Source organism: Benincasa hispida, chromosome 4 (genome assembly GCF_009727055.1).
Source record: "Benincasa hispida cultivar B227 chromosome 4, ASM972705v1, whole genome shotgun sequence".
Classification (NCBI taxonomy): domain Eukaryota; kingdom Viridiplantae; phylum Streptophyta; class Magnoliopsida; order Cucurbitales; family Cucurbitaceae; genus Benincasa; species Benincasa hispida.
Window position 1 is genome coordinate 18,894,308 of NC_052352.1, and position 14,183 is coordinate 18,908,490.

Below are 14,183 nucleotides of genomic sequence, written 5' to 3' on the forward strand. Positions count from 1 at the left end.
AAGAAACTTTGTTTCTTGTGAGAGTTGAATCGAATGAATTGAATGTTTTTGCAATTTGTGAATATCCTATTGGAATTTAAGAGAGTGGTCAGCAGTCTTAACTACATCCTCTCGTGCAATACATGAGGATGAAGAGGATGACTAGCCTTAAACCTAGTTGTCTTGTTGCCCTTGAACTCCCCATTTAAAGTTGGATGGTTACACCACCCAGAGTTATATGTGTTAAAATGTGGTCGTACTTCCTTTGGAATCCTTCTATTGCATGCACCTATTGCTTAGCTTGTAAACAAGCTTCAAAGGAATGTTCAATTAGTTTGCATGTTCTGCATGTCTTGATTTGAGGAATTTCTCCTTAGGCCATATGTGTCATAAGAGTAGTCAAATTAGATAATTTTGTTCTTAATTCACTTACCTCTTTGGAGTTCGAAGGGTCTAAGTTTGTGGCTTGTTATCCAAAATCTTAGGAATTTTCTACCATGGTGGAGATTAAAAGACTAGCCTCCGATGGAGTTTTATCAGCCAGAACTTCTCCAGTTGCTGCATCAATCGTACCTCATTCTGAAGCAAGTAAACCAGAATAAAAGTATTAAATGAGGTATTGATCCATTTGGTGATGAGGGAAGCTCACAGATAGTTATTTGTAGTGCTCCCAATACTCAAATAAGGTTTTTCCCACTGCTTGCCTTATCGCGTACATCTCATTTCGTATGCTATAGGCTCTTGAAGCCGGAAAGAACTTTTCTAGAAACTTCTTCTTGGGAGCATTCATGGTAGTTATTGAGCCGGGCGGAAGATAATATAGCCAGTCCTTGGTGCCATCCTATATGACTTTCATCAAGGATTGGTATGTTTTTAGCTCGTTGAGCAAGATGGTCAGGTTATATTCAATTTTGTTCATAACAATATTGCTACGAAATTGTAGAAAACTTTCAGTTGAAGTTTCCACGATGAAACTAACCTGTCTGGCTTCATTAATGATAGATTCATTCATCTCCGCCACATTAAAGTGAACCATTATGTTCAAAACATATTCTTAAACAGAGGCTCCCTCTGGCATGCGGGCATTGAAGATGTGCTTAAGCGCATCGTGCCTGAGCTAAGTAGACGGATGTCCAAACATTCCCCTCAGGGACTCCAAGATCTTATGGGTAGTGACCATGGACTCATGCTTCTTAGCCAAAACCTTAGATAGACTCGCCAAGATGTCCTCTCGAACCTTTTCATTTGCCTGAACCCATCACTCATATGCCTCCATTACATTTCAGGTGGCATTGGCTAGTGGGATTTAAGGACAATCATCAACCAGGACAACATGTAGGTCATCGATCATTATAACTGTATTGATTGTGTTTTTCCAGATTGCGTAGTTATCGCCGTTTAATTTGTTAGCGGCAAGCATATTAAGCGTAGCAGAAGTCATTTTGAATATTGTTGAAACATACAATTTATTTATATTAGTTAAACAAGCATTACCCAATTTGAAAAATCAATCAATTTAGCACAATAATTAATGCACCATATGTGGCATCTATTTTGCAATGATGCTTCAGTGGAGTAGGGTAAAAGCCACTATAGGGTGACCGTTAATCCTTCATTGAATTGAGACTATCTCAACCATTAATTACACTAGAACAACTCTTGTTCCTATAATTATTAGTCATCATTGTTTGGTCTAGAAAATTGTTAACTAGCTTAAAAAAAATTCCGTAAGTATAACCCCTCATTTTAGATTCTAGAGCCCAATGAGCCAACCGTAGAGAAAAATTGATTGGGGCAAAAACTAAAGCAATCCTATCCATTTCTGGAGTTTGAGTACAATCTCATGCAAATGGCATCCGTAGGAGGACACAAGCAAAGGTGCCTTAAGGCCGAGCATCAAAGTTTACTCCAAACTAATGAGAGAGATCGTAGGATGTGTTGACATACGTCCCGCTACCATTTACTATAAACACACTCTCCATTCATCTTGATATTGACCTATAAAACCACTACTCATAGGGGAACACAAGAAGTGTCTCGAGACCGAGTATAGGTCTCACGGTGTGAACTTTTAGGGTAAAATGTGATAGGAAAAATGAAGTATCATATACCTCATTTTCTTTCCCTTAAGTGTTTTACCTAGGGTTTACTAACCTAGAAAAATACAACTAATTATTTTTATCAAGTGATTGTTTATTTTGCCCAATGTAATATTTACTTTGGATAGTTAAACAATATTGGTTGATGTTCATTAAATGCTTTAATAAACTCTAATCAATCATTGCATACTTATAACAAATCTATCTAATTCACCTTCCTTTCCATTAGCTTAAATACCTCAGCCTAGACAAAACCGACCTTAGACAAAGGTCCCTTATAGATATATGTATCACAAGTTTAATCTTTTAATATTAACCAATTTAATCATATTAAACTGATTAAAAGGTTAAACCTATTTCTGATCTTATTAGAGATAAAGTAATCATTGGTCTAAAGTGAATCATATTTTAAATCATTTAAAAAATGAATTTTAACCTATGTGAGCATGCAATTCTTTATTATAGATTTTAATTTCTAATTTTATTTATTTATAACTATTATAAAGAATAAATGGAATAAATTAGAACCTAAGATTGCATCTAAATGACATACTTTATAAAAATTATAATATTTATAAATGACCTAAAGTAGTGTCATGGGTCATGCGATCTCATTTTCATTACTTAACATATATTTATATACTAAAGTAATGAAAGTAGTGAAAACAAGTAACAGCATTCATCCATATATACTAACTATATATTATAACTATTATAATATAAATGATACTTGATAATGTTATTAATGCATGCATTCATATATTATAACTCTTATATTATATGATGCATGAGCATGATTTAATTAAATCATTCAACTATATTATAATATTTATAATATTCATGAGGCATAAATTATATATAACCTATGGTGGGATTTTCTCTAATATGACATACATTATAACGTATATAATAAAAACAAATCATACATCCAATGCATAATTTAAACATAAATAAATACACATTATGGACCGGATTGGTTTCCACACAATTAATTAAATTAATATAATATTTATAATAACTTGATTAATTGAAAAAGACTAATTCTTACCATTAATAAATAGAAAATACAAAGAAAACCACTATTGGACCGCTGGAGAACCGAACCGCTGCACCATGAACCACCCATGAAAAACCGGTCTACTTCGCATCTTCATGTTCGGAGCACCGCGGCGCTATGGAAACTTTTTCCATCCCGTCGCGGCACCACTACAACTTTTGTACATTGCGATTTTGTATCGATCATCCTCATTTTGGCCTGAAAACTTCAGATCTTCACGGGAACAAAATACAAACCTAGACTAATTAAATATAGACTCGATTGCAATTAATGCCCAAAAACAAAAGGCCCTTACAAACCAAAAAATGTAAAAAAAAAAAACCAGTAAACCGAAAAGCCAATCTTGAAAACATCCACAATGTACAAACCCCACATTCATCAACGTAAATGCAGTAACAAAACAGTACCCACCATAACTCGGAATTTAATTTCGAAAAAAATAAAAATTGGGACTAAGAAATACATGTTCTGATACCAATTGAAGTTTTGTGAAAACCATGCGGAAGCGAGATCGAATCGAAATTAAAAAAAAAAATTCACAAAAACATAAAATTATCGAGATGAAAGTTATTAAACATTCGACAAATGCTATGAAGAATAAATAAGAGGAATTTAGGGTTAGAAGAAACATACCCTTATAGTCTAAAAACCTTCACGAATTCTTCTCCTCGATCACGTGCCTCTTTAAACTCTCTTTTGGAATACCACCACAATGGAACCTCGATATTCTCTGTAGAGTAAGAATCAGCAAGAGATATGAGTTATCCTTTAATATTGAAAGGGAGGAAGGGAGATATTTGAGAAGATGCAAAAAAAATGTAGACAGCAAAATTTTTAGGGAAGAACTCTTCCGTGGATATCATATGAAGAAGATGATACACCACTCCCTTTATCCCACGATTCTGAGAGAAAATTAAGGGGAAGTTATTATAACACCCTCCTTTAGAATCGAATTTAAATTTAAATTTAAATTAATTTTAATTTATTTAATATAATATGATTATATACTAACTCATTTATTATATGATATATATCGAACTATATATTATATCTAATATAACATATAACCTATAATTTATATTATATCAAATATAATGTAATCTATAGTTTGAAATTCTCTTATTAAATCGATAGTATTTAATATAAATTAAATTCTATTAAAAAATTAATCTATAGATTTTATATGAATCCAATTCACATAAATAATATTTGAATCATATTCAAATATTTATTTCCTCTCAAATTAAACTTTATATTGTAATGTATCAAATATATTTTTTTAATTATATCATATATAATTAATTTATAGTAATTATATCACACATAATTAGTTCCCTCAATTAATTTGAACTATTCAATTTAATCAAAATTAATTCGATTCTCAATAATCTCAGTTGAGCTACCGAGGGGACGTTATTGACATATAGATTGAAGCTCCAAGGGTACTTGGATTATTAATTAAACTCTTTAATTAAATTACCCAACTTCCATTAATTACGGTAATTTCACTAAAGACCTACAGTTGCATTATTCTCACTATTGATATGTTTTATTGTTTCTTTCACGGTCTGTTGTAGATCTTCGTGCGGTCATCAGTATAGACATCTTTTGGCATTTGACACTACAAGAATTTTGATTTTTCCCAACAAAAGAAAAACCGTTGGGATAACATATTTTTCTTGGCGCTTGTACTGAGACGTCGGGAATAAATGATTTCCTGATGGATGTTTGATTAGGATCGGGATAAATTAGTTATCCCAACGGTCACCCAAACACCGTGGGGAGAATTGACCTTGCCCGAAAATTGTATGGCCGCCGAGAGAGGGTCAAATTTTAAAAAGATATTAAAATTTTTTTGTTGAAGTTCTCCCGACGGTGGTAGGTACAACCGCCAGGAGATCCTGATTAGCCCGATGAATTTTATATCGTCGGGCATGTGTCAATTTTAAAAAATATAATATAATTTTTTTTATTGAAGATCTCCTAACAGTCGTTCGAACGACGTCAGAAGTACATACTTAGCCCGACGATTTTTAAACCATCAGGATAGGACTAATTTTTTTTAAAAAAAAAAAAACAGAATTTTTTTAGAGCTTTCCCGATGGTAACCTAAAGAACCATCGGGAGTAACTACTTATCCTGACGGTTTCTCCATCGTCGAGAGAGGTTCGATTATAACCCTCCTTCTTTCCTTCTTTTCCTTGTCGCCTGTGACCTTTCCCATTTTCTCCCTATCCCCAAACATTCGTTTCTATCTTCCCCACACAGATCAACCATCACATATATCGCCATTCGCTGCCAATTCATCGTCATCTCGTCCCCATTGTTCACCGTTCGCCATCCTCTCCTACCTGTCATTCGCCATTCGCCGTCAGTGACCTTTCTCATCTTCGGTCTATTCTTCTTCATTTTCATTATCATTTCCATTTCCTACTTCTTTTTTTTCCTTTTTAATCTATCTCTGCAGTTATTATTGTTTGTTGATTCTTCTCCACCTCGTCGTTACATTTATGGCGATTTTGCCGTGAGTTTTTATGGTTTTGGTGATATCTATAGCAATTTTTGCTTGTCGCTTTGTTTTGGTCGTTGTTTTGTTCAAACGCACATATTTTTGTTCTTATTGCTTTATTTTATTTTTGCTTATACATTTTTATACTTGTTGTTAATTGAGTTGTATTGTACTTAATATCCGCGTTTTTATTTTGTTTTGTTGATTTGTTAATTTATGTTCTTGCTTGCGTAGAAATTGATCCTAGAATTCCTTTGTGAAACTTGTTGATTGGCGTTGATGTTCTTGGACGATCTTCTTCGTTTTAATATTTTTTTTGTGATGAGTGTGAATTTAATTTCTACTTGTTTATTTCTTTCACTTTTCAGCGTGATTGATTTCTTTTTATTGTTGCATTAGTAATTGATGTGTGTATGGAAAGTGGTAGATGTCCAACAATATATTTGGTACTTTCTTTTCTCCTAAGTTGTAAGTTTATAGTATTGTATATGTCCTGATTTGTTTTGTTTTGTTTTGCACAATGAAAGATAATAATTAAGTAAGATAAGAAGATCATCTTAATGATACAGAATAATCATGTAAATATGTATCTTCTTTTTCATTTCACAACTTATGTATTGCTGTATAACATATATATTTTTATTTACACAGGAACAATGGTAGGTCTTATAGCTTATGAAAGATAAATCGAACTAGGCATGAGCTCTTCAACTTTCGTAGTAAACTAATTAGAAAACTATGTATGTTGTTATCCTACAGTGTTGAGTTTAAGTTGGGTTTTAAGTTCTATACTAACTTTGAAATTCAAATATGTTGATATGAGTTGGTTTGTTTCAATTCTTAATGTTTTCAGTTGAGTTTAAAGTTCTATATTGAGATTGAGAATAACTTTGAGATGGTTATATGCTAGATTGAGTTTGTGATTAAAATAAGTGGGGCGGGGGGAGGATGATTGTCTAATTATGTTTATGCTTAAGTTGAGTTTTAAGTTATATATTGATGTTGAGATTGTTATTTGTATATGGAGTTTGAGTTTAAATGTATAAATACGAGTTGGTTTCAAGCTAAAATGGATTTTATTATTTAATGTTCTTATATTGGGTATAAAGCTGGTATGCATGATTGTCTAATTATGTAAATGTATAATTATGATTAAGTTTAAGTTGGGTTTTAAGTTTATATTGAGTTTGAGATTGAAATATGTAAATTCGAGTTGGTTTGTTTCAATTCATTAATGTTCTTAGTTGAGTTTTAAGTTTTATATTCATTTTAAGATTGATATATGGTATATTGAGCATTAAACTTATTTAAATTTGTATTTTGTAGGTATCTCGAGATTTATGTTGAAGATGCATCTTCCAACAAACTTAGTTAGGTTGTAGAATTGTTATTTATAGGTAGTTTGTTATTATGTAATGTTATTTTGGAGTTAAGGATTTGTGGATGTTATTTTATATTTAAGATAAATGTATTAGTAGTTGTTTACTTGACAAATTTTAAAGATTCAAACATGTTTATTTGTAAAATTATTATAGTTTATTTGATATTTGTAAGATTCAAACAGGTATGACATTTGTAAAAAAAAATAAAATAATAAAAAAAAAGATATAAAATATAGTAAATAAAGATAAAAGTTAATGACTTATTTTCCGACGGTTTAGGGGTCGGAAAAAGTGTAATTTCATGCATTTTTTTTTTAACTTTTTCCAATGCTAAAATAGATTTTCGTCGCCATAAATAACTATATCCCGACGGTCTAGGGGTCGAAAAGAGTAATTTTACCCCAAAATAGTTCAACGTTAACTTTTGTCAATGGTAGTATCGTAGAGAAAGCATCCTGATGATTCATGATAACTCGACGGATCGCACGGCCATCGTTCCGACGACGCATCATTCAAATTTCTGCCCTATCAACTTTCGATGGTAGGATAGTGGCCTACTATGGTGGTGACGGGTGACGGAGAATTAGGGTTCGATTCTGGAGAGGGAGCCTGAGAAACGGCTCACATCCAAGGAAGCAAGCAGGCGCGCAAATTACCCAATCCTGACACGGGGAGGTAGTGACAATAAATAACAATACCGGGCTCTTCGAGTCTGGTAATTGGAATGAGTACAATCTAAATCCCTTAACGAGGATTAATTGGAGGGCAAGTCTGGTGCCAGCAGCCGCCGACCTTCTACGTGCCATGACTCTACCCTTGTGCATGCCATGAAATGTAACACCCATGAAACATAAATTTTATGTTCTAATGTTAGGATTGTTTGAATCTTTGTTGGTAAACCATAAACATAAAAACAATAATGTCTACCAAATATAAGATCAATCATGTTCACACAATGTGACAACCTAAGACTTGGGACAGCCACACAGCGCATGCCCACTGACACCAACCTTGTGCATGAGATAAGTAACCTATGACCAAAACAAATTGTCGACATAAGTTGACTTATCCGACTAGGGGTGTTCAAAAAACCTAGTAACCCGCACAACCCGGACTACCCGACCCAACTACAAGGGTTAGGTTGGGTTAGATTTTATTTTGGGTTGGGTTGGGTTAAAAATGTTAAAAAATATAAATTCGGGTTGGGTCTGGGTTACCCCATTTCATGGTCGGGTCAACCCGACCCGACCCGAATATATATATATATATATATATATATATATATATATATATATATATATATATATATATATATATATAATATAATTATATATATAAGTTAAAAAAAAATTCAAATTTAAAATTAAAAAAAAAGTACCGGTGACCCAACCCGGCCCAATCCGAAAACTTTGGGTTGGGTTGACCCTCCAAAAAAAACTAATATGGTTCATTATTAGCCAACTTGAATTGTTGGGTTGGTCCACAAAAATTTTCCAACTCGAACTATGTACACCTCTACTCCCGACGGTTGTAATTTATTCTTACCATCGGGAGGAATGACTTATCCCGACGCAAAAGGAACCTTCGGCATAAGTTGACAACTCCCGGCAGTTTGTAATTTATTTTTAGGGTCGGCAAAAAGCCCTCATTCTTGATCCGTCGAGATATATTTTTTCCCTACGACGCGGCTTTTTTTGGGTCGGCAAAGGTTTCCCCAACGGTGCTCAAAGGTTTCCCCAACGGTGCTTTCCCAATGATTTTGCCGACGATTGGATTACCGTCAAGATAGGTTTTGCCAACGATTTTTTGAACTTTTGTCGACGGTTTCCATCGTCGGAAAATGTCCAAATTCTTGTAGTGAGTTACACACCTATGAAGATCTGAGGTCATCGAACATTTGAGTTACACATACATGTTTATGTTACAGAAGACAACCTTGGATCTTAGTTTATTAGTTTTGTGGGTTAATGCTACTAAATATCAAATAAAATGTCTCATATTTTATTAAATAAATAAATTATTTGTACATTACAATTACAAATAACAAGACCCACGAGATTTAGGGCATTAACCCCAACAGTTGTTCAGCATAATTTTTTTTTTTTTTTTTTTTTTTTTTGAAGTTGTTATCATTGATAGTAGGGAACATTGATATTAATTTGCAAGAGTTGTGTAATTGTGGGTTTGTAGTTGTACTACAAACTTTATGTAAGTGATTTAGGTTGGGTACATTGAGTTGCATCTAGGTGTAAATTATAGGTTGGGTACCATGAATTGCATCTGGGTGTAAAATATAAGTTGGGTACCATGAGTTGCATCTGGGTGTGAATGCATATTTCGGGTTAAAAGCATGTTTGGGGTCAATTACAGATTGCATATGAGGGGTCATAATGACCCAATTTTTTTTTTTCATTTTTTAAATTGGTATAGTTGACGGTTTGAAAAGGTTAACAAAAATATATAGTTGACATTTAAAAATCGTCAATAAAAATGTATAATGATAGACAATAACATAGTTTTCTTGACATATAAAAAAAACGTTAACAAAAAGGATTTTCTTAACATTTTTAAAAATAGTTGATGGACAAAAAATGTCAATATTACTTTACTTCAGCATTCGAAAAGTATCAGCAAAAGGATTTTTATTGACGTTTTTCCATATAGTTGATGGCCAAAAAGTCAAAGTACCATTTTTTTATGACAAAAAACGTCAAGAAAGAGTTTTTGATGATGTTTTTTTACCATAAAAAAAACTAGGTCAGACTTTCTTGATATTGGCTTACTTGTCTTTTTTCGGCCATCAGCATAGTCATTTTTTGACATTTGAGTTACACACCAATGAAGACCAAAAGCACATCAAAGATCAAACAACTTCCAAACTTAATAACTCTAGCAATGAGAATAAATTGCAAAGCTTTTAAGACAAATCAACATTGAGGGCAAGTTGCAAAGCCTTTGAGATAAATCAACATCAAGAGTAAGCTGCAAAACCCTCGAGACAAGTCCACGTTGAAAACAAACTACGAAGCTGTCGAGATAAATCAACATTGAGAACAAACTGTCAAAAAATAATTGCCACATCAATTTTTCATTAGTCAACTAATTGCATTCATACTTGGGGACCATTTAGAACTATTGTCAAACTTCGAGACTAAGAATGTAACTTCTAAAACTTAACAAACGAGATGTTCAGTGACCGCACATCTGACGACACGATAAACTCAAGTCCAAATTTCTAGGACAAAAAAATGTATTTTACACTTAAAAGATCTAGAAATAGTATAATTTGTGAGTATTAAAACCAAAAGAAAATATCCATTTACAGAACTTTTTATTAGCACTTTTGTTGTTTTCACACATACGCACATATCTTATATATGATTCATATATACATTACAAGGTCACGTGACCAACCACCTCTCTCTCTCAAACTTAACTCCCCCCCGGGTCAAACCAGCGTTGAACACCGAGACGTTACAGGATCGTACAACGCCGGCAAAAGATACTTTCTGGTACCGACGCCGGCGGCGTTGTAGCTGCCGCCGGTGATGTCGTCCTGCAGCAGATCCCCAGGGTATCCTGGATAAGCCCCCTTCCCGTATACACCGGGGCAGGCCGTCGCCACCTCCAGCGGCGCCGCTGGCGAGCCGAGGAAGTAGCCGTTACCGAAGGGATTAGTGGCGGTTCCAGCCAAAAGAGTGGCGATGTTGATTATCATGCCGTCGATTCCGACGTCGGCGTTAGGCGGTTGGAGCGGCGGCGTTTGTGGGCCGTAGATGGGCTGGTGGAACGGCCAAGCGCATTGACCCGGACACTGACTCACTGAGTTGCCGACCCATATGAAGGCCGATTTCGATCTGTGGTTCCAATCGTGAAACCCGCAGCTGCTCATGCAAAACCCTTCGACAGCAACGTCCTCTGCCGTGAGAACCAGTGTCACACCGCCGTATTTCGTGCCGGCTCTCTGAGATAGCTTTGAAATTTGGGGTTTTTGTAAGAATTTTCCGATGGAGTATTTATCGTCTGTTATTTGTTTCGCTAAAATCACCTTAGCGTCTTTCTTTCCGGCTCTTTTCATATAAACCTGAATTAAATAAATAAATAAATATATATTCGAATGAGGTTACCAATTTCAAGTACTTCCTACAATTTTTATTTCACATAAGATTTTTTTTTTTTTTTTCTAGGTGTGATGTGAGGGAATCAAATTTATAACTTGAAAATTGGAACAACCATATTCTACTTGGCCTAATTATCATAGATAGTTGTAAGATTTTACGGATATGTTTGACTTTTCAAGTGTTCAATTTTGAAAATAAATCATTTTAAAAAAAAAATTGAGGTGTTTAACAATCTCTCAATATAATTTTTTAAGTACTTGTATGTTAAACAACTTTTATCATAGAAAAAAATTAAATAAAAATAGCTTTTATAAAATACATTTTTTTCTATTAAATACAAAGTGGAGTGTCAACAAAAAAATTGCCCAAAAATGGTTTTTGTTTAGAACATTTAGTAATAATTTGATTCCTGAAAATTATATATATATATATTCCATTGGTCAATATTTGAATTTTTAACCAATTTTTTATTAAAAAATTAAAAACACTAAAAAATGTATACATAAAAACATAGAAACCAATGTTTATAAGTTGTTTTTCTAAAAAAAAAAAAAAAAAAAATCAAAGGTTACCGAACAAAATTTTAATTAAGTATTATTTTATTAATATATCATTTTCTATTAATGCTTTAGTCATTTGCTAATATGAACAAACTCAAGTCATATAAGATATCAAAATGTCAAATATTTGAATTTCTTTGGTTATTTTTGAACTCGAGCGAAAATAAAAGACTTGTGTTTATAAAAATTCAAATAAATGTATTTTGTTACTTTCATTATCAATCACTTTTAAAAAAAAAAAAAATCAAGTTTAAAAGTATTTTTAAATTTATGAAAGTTCAAAAATATTTTTTAAACAAAACATTAACGGTTTTCATCTAATACCTATCAAAAGTATATTTTTAAATTTTTTTAAAAATTTAAGAATATATTTTAAACTTTTTAAAATTGAAGATAGTTTTTACCCAAAATACAAAATTAGATATATTTTGTATAATCCAATCCAAATTAAATAAACCTAAGAACAGGTTCCTATCAAAGATAGTCAAAGGCCATAACAAAAATTAATCTCAAATGCAAACTTTTAGATTCAGTGGTAATTTAACGAACCTGAACGGTATTCCACCAACGAGATACCGCCGGGGCAACCCCGTCGGCCTCCTTTGGACGGGAACCGAGAGAGAGAAAGAAATCGAGAACAATGGCTTTCTGAGGAGCCGTAAAATTGCCATACCACAAGATGGAAACAGGAACATATCCTTGAAGCAAAGCCCCATTATGGTAACGGATGGCCATCGGCGGTGCTTCATACAAAGAGGCAAGCTTTCTTGCTCCAAACCCAAAATTGAACAAATTCATCATACCAAAAACAACAACAACAGCAATTGAATTGGGAAATCGGAAGAAACCCATTTTGGAAAACAGTTTGATTTTTCAGAAAGTTCAAAGCTTTTTTGATTTTTTGGTTGTGAAAATTGAAAATGGAGGGGTTTTTATGACAGCATATATATAATAGAATAGGTTTCATGAGGGGAACAGTGTGCAGTGGGGAGTTGGGAAGTAGCTTTCTAGGGAAGGAAGTTTTTTTTAAAGCTAAAAGGAGATTAAAGACTTAAACTAGACTTCACGAGAAATTGATAAGATTTAATTAAGTTAAAAGGGGGAAGAATCTAACTTTTTTTACTTTATTTATTTATGGTTTAATAAATGCTACTTTAGCCTATCAACTATATACTTGTTTGTTTTTTTATTATAAATTCCAAGTATTTCAAATCTAAATCGAAATTTCGTCGTATCTAATGTTATTGGAAGTCTCATTCTATATAATTTTATAAAGAAAATTATTTTAAATGACAAAACTATAAAAAAAAATTTACAAATAATAGCAAAATATGATTATCTATTTCTGATAGACAACGATTGACTATTATCTGTCTACTTGTGTTGAAAATTGATTTTCTTATAGTGTTAAGAAAATGGTTGTTTTCAAACCTAAGAAAATGAACCAAAATATTTACAAATGTAGCAAAATTTTATAGTTTATCTTCAATAGACCGCGATAAGCAGTGATAGACTACTACCTCCACGAACAGAGTTGTCAAACAGAACTGATGACGATGAGATCTACACCTCCACAAACGAAGTGAGAGAGGAGAGAAGTGAGATTTGATCAAATGGAAGAGGGTTTTGGAAGAGAGAAGTGAGAAAGGAGAGGTGAGATTTGGTCAAATGGAGGAGGGTTTTGGAGGAGATAAGTGAGAAAGGAGAGAGAAGAAAGATAGAGAAATAAAAGAGATGATATTTTTTACTAAAGGAAAAAAAATAAATGGGCATCTACAATATCAATTTTAAACTAACATTGTAGCCTAATTAAAATATATCTTTAGTATTGATTTAAAACCGATATTAAAGATCTGCTATTTTTTTTAGTCGAAAACCCAAATTTCTTGTAGTGTAAAATGAAAAATGTTGTCGAGAAGCTTAGGTATTTTCTATTTATCAACTTGTTCGAGTACTTGAAACATGATTGCTCATTGTTGACTAAAATAAATATTTTAAAAGTATAGAAACTTAAAATAAACTAAAATCATATTTACTTCCCTCTAAACGTAATCAACCAATTGTAATATGAAAAGTAAGACTCATTTAAATATATTCTAGAAAATTAATTAACAATATTATGTGAATTATAAATAATAAAAAAATTCATTACGAATGTAAAAATTCTGATTACGACGTAGTAAATATGGTCTAAAATAGAAAAATATTAGGATCAAAGTAGTAGTATTTAAACATTTATTTTGTTTATTTTGTTTTTACTACTCCGTGTTTTCTTTTAATAGACAAATATTTAATGAGTTTTGGGTGCATTCTGTCTCGTTATTTTGTATGCATGTACGCATCATTTTTCGAATATTTAAGTATGAATAGAATAGGATTATTTTAATTGAATTTTTGAGAGTGATATCATAATTTTAATTTGTTTTAAACAAATTGGATTAGAAAGTAACTACTAAGCTATGGTTTAAATTAAATT

General features: G+C 32.5%; 1 protein-coding gene across 1 annotated transcript; it reads right to left on the reverse strand.

Annotated features, from left to right (window-relative positions):
- Positions 1 to 10,295: 10,295 nt before the first annotated feature.
- On the reverse strand, positions 10,296 to 12,653 carry LOC120075900 (protein PHOSPHATE-INDUCED 1-like). The gene is made up of 2 exons (XM_039029641.1): positions 12,257 to 12,653; positions 10,296 to 11,110 (listed from the first exon to the last, which is right to left on the reverse strand). The coding sequence occupies exons 1-2, from the start codon at positions 12,557 to 12,559 to the stop codon at positions 10,475 to 10,477; spliced, it is 939 nt and encodes a 312-aa protein (XP_038885569.1). The 5' UTR covers positions 12,560 to 12,653; the 3' UTR covers positions 10,296 to 10,474.
- Between the last annotated feature and the right edge of the window lie 1,530 nt (positions 12,654 to 14,183).